Source organism: Phallusia mammillata, chromosome 3, assembly GCF_965637545.1.
Source record: "Phallusia mammillata chromosome 3, kaPhaMamm4.hap1.1, whole genome shotgun sequence".
NCBI lineage: Eukaryota > Metazoa > Chordata > Ascidiacea > Phlebobranchia > Ascidiidae > Phallusia > Phallusia mammillata.
The window spans coordinates 2,126,114-2,134,691 of NC_137254.1; the positions used below are offsets into that span (position 1 = coordinate 2,126,114).

The window sequence follows — 8,578 nt, forward strand, 5'->3', positions numbered from 1 at the left end:
CGATGGGGTTTCTTACTGGTGTGTATCAACATATGGGTTTTTAAATTTGAACCAAGACTGAATGTTTTACCACAAATATCACACCGATGTGTTTTTTTATTAGTGTGTGTTAGCATATGGTTCTTTAAATTTCCACTGATGCTAAATTGTTTCTCACAAACATCACATCGATCAGATTTTTCTTTGGAATGTGACAACATGTCTGTTTTCAACGTTCCACGATGGCTAAAATCTTTTCTCCCAAACATCACATTAATCAAAGTTCTTCAGATTCGTGTCAAAATTCTCACAATAAATGTTCTACAGATAAGAATGCTACATAAAACAAAAAAGAAAGTCATGTAATTGGTAATGCTGCGAAGCCTGAACTAACGTAATTGCAATCTAAATTTAAGTTCAAATTAAAATGAAAACTTATATTTCATGCCTTACACCGCTCATCTATAGTTGTATTAAAAACAGAGAAACACTCAGTGCGTGCGCTTTCAAATACCTGCAAAGCCGAATTGTCGAGTAAAGTTACACGTCAAACGGCACCAACTGGTTTCGCAATTTAGCAGTCAGCTGTTCAACAATTTCCTCTACAAGCGTGTCCGATTACAAGCGTCATTTATTAGTCACAAATTGAGGCAAACAATTGGGAGAACATGATCCTCAGTTGGTGGCAAAAGAGCTGAATCGAAATAAAAAGGTATCGTAAAATAATATTGGCTGGACAAATTTTTAAACGCAGATGTCTCTAACGTTTACTTGTAAATCAAACTCGTTTGTGGAAAAGTTTAACATGTAATAGTAATTTTAGTTTAGCTTGCTTTGTTTACAAAGTATTAAGTTACGCGCTCAACTTATTTACAAACTACTTGTGAAGTACAAAAAGCAACAAGCCCATTATTAATCTTTCCACTAGCTGTAAATCAGTTGTTCAGCTACGACCTCAAGTCTTTCACACCTGCCCACATTGCAATGTTACCCTGAAAAGTTAGAACCAAAACTTTTTATCGAATTTGGAGAATCAAATACGCTTTTAAGCTCTTCAGTTTGTGAAAATCAGATTATTTGTGTGTTTTTCACCTATGGCAACTGTTTTATTTTGGACAGAAATAATCTTTAAAGGCTTCATGCCGTAGCAATGGGTTGGACAAATTTAGCTGTTCACCTACGCTTACGTAAAAATACAAAACATTGGTAGTCTTAAAACAATACCGCCATATTTCATGCACAGCATGTACAGGCCTATTTTGGATTTATTTTAATTTACTGGATCCCACGCAGGCCAGACAGGGATGTGGCCGCAGGTCGTAAAATGCCCAGGTCAGTGTTAAATTCTCCATGTAGTGTTGATTCCATGAAACGTTTGGCTGCGTATGCTCCGATATGTTTTAAACATGCATAATGTTACACACATTCAACCACCGTAACGCATACGAACAGTTCGCATGTGGTTATAGGAAATAGCGAAACGAAAGGCTTCCAAATAAACAAACATAATTGCCCCAAATGTTAGTTAACATCTCGCCAACTATTTGGTCATGCAAGCCAACAAGTGGGTCACACGTTGTTACAGTTTTAACAAAATAAGCACAAACATGTCATGCCATTAAACACACAAACAAACCTAAGTTAAAGCCAAGTAAAATTCAACAATTGTCGTGCTACTGCTGTTGGGAATTTGCTCAGTTTATAATCGAACAAACAAAATCAACATAGTTCTGCTCGGCTGGTGCCTTTTGTTTGTGAATTCTATACCTCCGTTTCTGGTTGAATAAAAAAAACTTTTCCAAACACACAAGTTTTCACATTAGCATACAGCACATGTACAAAGATGCAAGTTAACACATCTACGTCACAAACAGACTTTTTGACGTCATTAACGTGTATGCGTCACTGCATCTCATTGTGTAACGCTTATAACGTAAAACAAGGCTTATCAAACAATTTTTTTAAGCCGCAACAAACGTACAGGATGGTTCTCCATTGTTAAATCTAACATGTTTATTTACATGTCACTCCGAAACAAAGAAATAATTACCGTGATACGTGACACTCGAAAAGAGGTTTTGTGATTGTGACGGGATTTAGGCGTAACAATTTATAAGGAACGTCTGCTAACTTACAAAGGGAAATAATTACAAGTATTAGATGACGTCCATAAGAAGGTTGAAACATACAATGAATTAATATACACCAAACATAAAAAACGCATTGCTACATGGTCATGCAAATAACCAAACAAATTAAACTTTGTTTCACACAAAGAGCATGCTACCTTATGTCTTCAAATTTTCAATTATTTTAAACAAATGTCAAACACATCACTTAGAATGAGTTGCTGTTTGGAGTTTGTTTATGGTGTATCAGCATGTAGGTTTAAAAATATCTACCTTAAACAAATGCTTTTTTTAGCAAACAACCTGTTGGTGTGTGTCAAGATGTGTCTGTTCGTAAAAAGCACTAATTCTTCCCCAAAATATCAATGGAGTTTCTCATTGGTGTGGGTCATCAAGTGCTTTTTCAAATTTGCAAGTTGGCGAAATCTTTTTTTCACAAACATCACATCGATACGGTTTTTCATTGGTGTGTATCAACATGTGTGTTTTTAAAGTTCTACGATCGCGAAATCTTTTTTCACAAACATCGCATCGATGGGGTTTGCTGTTGGTGTGAATTAACATGTGTTTGGTTAAAACTCCTCTTTGGGTAAATCTTTTTTCACAAACATCACATCCATGTGGTTTCTCTTTGGTATGGGTAAACATGTGTTTTTTCAAAGTTCCAGCTTCACGAAATCTTTTTTCACAAACATTACATCGATGAGGTTTCTCATTGGTGTGTGTTAACATGTGTGTTTTCAAATTTCCAATTTGGCGAATTTGTTTTTCACAAATATCACAACGATGTGGTTTGTCATTATTGTGATTCAACATATGTTTTTTCAAATTTCCACGGATACTAAATTCTTTTTCACAAACACTACATTGATGAGGTTTTTCATTTGTGTGTGTCAACATGTGTTTTTTTAAATATCCATTTCTAGAAAATTCTTTATCACAAACATCACATCGATGGGATTTTGCTTTAGTGTGAGTCAACATGTGACTATTCAAAGCTCCACTATGGGTAAAGCTTTTTTCACAAACATTGCATCTATGAGGTTTCTCCTTTGTGTGCGTCATCATGTGAAGTTTCAAATGTTCACTTCTAGCAAATCTTTTGTCACAGACATCACATCGATGAGGTTTTTCTTTGGTGTGTGTCAACATGTGCTTTTTTAAATTTCCAAGTTGACTAAACCTTTTTTCACAAACATCACATCGATGAGGTTTCTCATGGATTTGTGTCGACATGTGTGTTTTCAAAATGTCCGCTTATTGCAAATATTATTACACAAACAACATCACACTTTAAAGATTTATGAAAAGGTTTACTGGCACAATGAAACAAGAATACTACCTGAAGAAAGGTACAACCTTTAGTTTTGTAATACTTTACAATTAACTGGCACAGACGAAACAACAAGAATACTACAGGAAAAAAAGGAGGTACAACATGCAGTTCTGTGATACTTTGCAATTAACTTATGCGTTTAACTATGTGCAATCCTAATACTCGAGTAACGTTTAAGCTAACTGAAATCAAGTGGCTGTGTCAGTCTGCTGTGCTACAATTTTCTTTTCCAGCGTGTCCGATTACAAGCGTCATTTATATTGGTCACAATTTGGGCCAAACAACTGATAACGCATGAATGTAGCCGAGTAAAAGTAAATATTTTCGCGTAAATATGCAAGAAAATATATTTTCAGTTCAAAAGTTCTTATCTGAGGGTGAAGCGGTCGATGTCACGTCAAGACAAGTAAAGCCTTAAGATTACAACTATAAACTAAAACCAATATACGCTCAACAATTAAAGTGAGTTAACTTGTAGTTAAAGTCCTTCTATTCAAAACAAACTGATACATGCATTAAGCCAATAATTATTATAAACCCGTGTTTCCAAGGGACAAAACTCAAGTCCAAACCTTTGTGGAAATTCTAACCAGGTTTAACAATAATTCCTTAACGCCCTTAAAACACGTAACGCCCTTAAAAACATTTTTACTTTACTAAATCTAACTCAACTTAACATACCACTTTTAAAATAACTGAAATGGTGTGATCTTAACATGATAGACAAACTAATTCGTTCTTTCAAATCTAACTAACATGATACACTAGCTTTTCCTCGCTAGTGTAAACCTTAACTGGGGTTGCACGCACACGAAGTGATTTGGGCATTAACGGGTTGACAAACTAATTCGTTCTTTCAAATCTAACTAACATGATACACTAGCTTTTCCTCGCTAGTGTAAACCTTAACTGGGGTTGCACGCACACGAAGTGATTTAGGCATTAACGGGTTGTGCAGCTGCGACATCGACTTACGGCTTTACCACGTTTTCGTATTACAGGAAGCAATTCGACGCATGGCCAGAATAGCTAACTTCCATGGATTTAGAAACTAAGAGAACAGGCAGCTGGTGGGGTTTCAAAACTGATTTTGTGAATAATTATTCAACAAAACCATCACAACAAAAATGGGAACATGTCACATAATTTGATCCCACTTCTGCACACCAAATGACGAATAACAATGAGTTATTTTGTGCTATTGTTATGTAAACAAACAATTCAATTCGCTATTAAACAAAATATAATTTTAGAGTTAAAAAACATTTCAACAAAATGTTTCAACTGCAAAAGCAACAAGCATGGGTTTTACTTCAGTGTAAATCAGTAAGGGGGGCTTTCAAATATCCATGTTAGGGAAATGTTTTTTTTTCCCAAATATCTTGCAGAATATTTTAGTGTGCGTTAACATGTGTGTTTGGATTTTTCCTTTGGTAAAGAATTCTATGTTGAAACATCACATCCAAAGTCTGTATAAGTTGCCCAACGCACTGTTATGCGATAACCCCTCGTGGGTCAATTTTATATCCACAATAATGGGCCGTTGCGAACTTTGAATAGGTACTAGTTTCTCATCCATAGAATGGGTTAAAACTTGAAAGTAAAGTCAGTGCAACAACATAAGGTGAATTAGACTGAACATTTAACTTGCAATTTACAAGCACCAAGTTTTATGCTCAAATATTTGTGAAAAATCTGTCTTTGAGCAACGTTGATTTTGCCTCAGTTGCTTCATTTGACAGTTTTGGTTAAAAGACGTTTTTTTGTTTCTCTACTCCAATATTACAGGCCATAGGAAAAGTATCCAAGCAGCAAAGCAGACCAACGAAATCGCACTAACGAAACTAACTAACCAATACACAAGCCTGAGCTCGCCACTGTAACTTAACTGGGCTGTTAATGCCATTTATTATACGTGTTAATGCCATTTATTATACGTGTTAATGCCATTTATTATGCGTTAAATGCCATAACACAACTCATATAGTAATCGGTTGTGCAGCTGCGACCTCCGCCTTTAGTACGTGTTCGTATCCCATGTGGTTTAGGAAAATGCAACTCACTACGTTCACAGGAAACCCTGTCGTGCAGAATGGAACCAAGTAGCGCATGTACGTTAATGATGTCACAATGCCGATTTACAACGTATCTCTGTTACTTTTCAGTTGTGTTCTTGTGCGTGTTTTTAACGGGACTGTGTTTTTTTTTTCACTTTAAAACTAGCAGCTTTACGTATGACACAGTGGTCATCTTTCGTGTTAGAAACTGAGAGACCACATAACAGGTGGAATATCTATTTTTTACACTATAACGATCCAACAGAAACTACAGTGATAAAAAAACATGACCCGGAAAACAAGGTTTATTTACACTACACGACAAATGACGATATATATTGTGTTCTTGAGTTTCGTGATGAGCATTAACGAATATCATGTGGCAACAAATTCAACTTATTTCATTACAAGTAACATATCAAAGTCTTGTCAGTGCACAGTTTTGGTGTGGTCTTATAGTTCTGACCGGGACGTGATATTCTGCAAGGTGATTCAGCTAAACCCTAAAATTGACCCTACTTGTCGCTTGGGTAAACTCACGAATGAAGTAATTTTTAAACCACTACTATATGTCAAGAAAGAAATGCAATTCCCATTACCAACTAAAATGAATTAATTGGTTCAATTGTGACATAGTTTAACATTCCCTTTTTTGTGGGTCATTTTTATTATTTTTTAGCTCCCTACAAGATAAATTTAAAATGCCTAAAGAAAAAATAATTTCCAAATGTCTAAATCCGTTAAACACTTTAACAAACAGTACACAAGCATGTTTGAAAATGTCCATTCGTGCCATTTTTTTATTTATTTACAAAACACAGGAAGGGAATTTCACTTTAGTGCCAATACGTAATTCAAAATCTTGCACACGTTTGGTGTTTCAGATTGTGTATTATAATGTGTTTATTTCAAATATTTACTTCTGTCACACCTGTACTTGAATTGCATCGTTGGAGTTTGTTTTATTATCCGTCTTTTTAAACTACTACTTGTGGTGAAGAGTTTTTACAAATATCACTCGTTTCTGATTGGTGTGTGTCAACATGTGTCTTTTTAAGTGACAACTTTGGTTAAACCTTTTTTCACAAACATCACATCGATAAGGTTTTTCTTTGGTGTGTGTCAACATGTGCGTTTTTAACTGACCACCTTGATTAAAGCATTTTTCACAAACATCACATCGATAAGGTTTTTCTTTGGTGTGTGTCAACATGTGTGTTTTTAAATTTCCACTTAAGCTAAATCTTTTTTCACAAACATCACATCGATGAGATTTTTCTTTGGTGTGTGTCAAAATGTGTGTTTTCAAAGTTGCACTTTGGCCGAAGCGTTTTTCGCAAACAATGCAGCGATGAGGTTTCTCTTTGGTGTGTGTCAACATGTGCGTTTTCAAATTTCCACTTTTGCTAAAGTGTTTTTCGCAAACAATGCAGAGATGAGGTTTCTCTTTGGTGTGTGTCAACATGTGTCTTTTCAAATTTCCACTTACGTTAAATCTTTTTTCACAAACATTACATCGATAAGGTTTTTCTTTGGTGTGTGTCAACATGTGCCTTTTCAAATTTCCTCTTTCGCTAAAGCGTTTTTCGCAAACAATGCAGCGATGCGGTTTCTCTTTGGTGTGTGTCAACATGTGTGTTTTCAAATTTCCACTTTTGCTAAAGCGTTTTTGGCAAACAATGCAGCGATGAGGTTTTTCTTTGGTGTGTGTCAACATGTGTGTTTTTAAACTTCCCTTTAGCCTAAATCTTTTTTTGCAAACATCACATCGATGAGGTTTCTCTTTGGTGTGTGTCGACATGTGCCTTTTCAAATTTCCACTTTCGCTGAAGCGTTTTTCGCAAACAATGCAGCGATGAGATTTCTCTTTGGTGTGCGTCAACATGTGTCTTTTTAAATTTCCACGCAGACTAAATCTCTTTTCACAAACAACACATTGATGTGGTTTCTCTTTGGTGTGTGTCATCATTTCTTACTACCTGAAAAAATACAGTGTTTAGTTGTCGTCACGTGACGGCTACTGACGTTAACGCAATCATTCTGAGCGTCAATAACTAATTTACCATGTTTATCTCCTGCCAATAAACCAATCATTATTATAAACAATTATACTGTCCCTTTAGTAGTGCAGATGTTAAAATGTTGTAGAGATAATGCCTTTGTTTATATTCCCGTATTACACAAACGGACGCTGCAGCAGTTGATTATAAAATGCTTTTGTTGCATGGTTTTAACTTAAAAAATCGTTTGCAAACGCAAAACTGATGGATGATACGATACTAAATTATTTTGTCCCTGCTAACGTCTGTAAAACCGCGTTTCGAGAAGCAATAGACGCAAAAGATGTAGCAGTTCAACCCAGTGTAGGCCAATGGCGTATTGAACAAATTGGGCGTTGCCAGAAAACAAAAAAGTTGGTCGTTTCTCTCAAACATTGCATGTATCTGTCCGGCAGTGGAAAATAACACGCATCATGAAGTACGTAATCTAGAGGTGAGAGCTGCATAGCGTTTCTTGATTACATGAAGAACAATTTTTGTGCTAGCCCGTCGTCACAACAAGTGTCGTATTACTGTCCTAGTTTATCTCTAAACAAGCAATACATCTTTTGGGGTAAACAATTTGTTTTACTTGGATAATGCATCAACCAATACATCACTGCACAGATTAACTTTGTTTCACGCCTAAAAATAAAAGTCAATATGTTTCAGCTAAAACTCACGAGAGCACAAGAAAACCTGCAATGCCTGCGGCTCTGACTGTGTGCATCGATGCGTGTAAGTGACTTTATGTGAGAAAAAAATGCCTACATACAGCGCTGGCTGACAGGTCAAATCTTTCCTGCATTGGTTAAGTGTTACGCCTGAGGCCTTTTAATATATCCTACCTTTATGTAAGCTTTGACTTGGACTGGTGTTAACACATTAACACAATTATTGACCTGATTCAGATCGTTAAAACAGCTTCAGTTACTACAAAAATGCAATACTGTACAAACAAAACAAAACGCCTCACCTGCCACGCTGTACAGAAAATAAACAACTATTGTTGCTTGTAAAAAAATACACTGTTTTTGC

The 8,578-nt window shown here is 35.8% G+C and overlaps 1 protein-coding gene across 1 annotated transcript; it reads right to left on the reverse strand.

Annotated features, from left to right (window-relative positions):
- Positions 1–2,111: 2,111 nt before the first annotated feature.
- Positions 2,112–7,479, reverse strand: LOC145217723 (uncharacterized). The gene is made up of 2 exons (XM_080085063.1): positions 6,578–7,479; positions 2,112–3,291 (listed from the first exon to the last, which is right to left on the reverse strand). The coding sequence occupies exons 1-2, from the start codon at positions 7,468–7,470 to the stop codon at positions 2,484–2,486; spliced, it is 1,701 nt and encodes a 566-aa protein (XP_079941189.1). The 5' UTR covers positions 7,471–7,479; the 3' UTR covers positions 2,112–2,483.
- Positions 7,480–8,578: the final 1,099 nt, after the last annotated feature.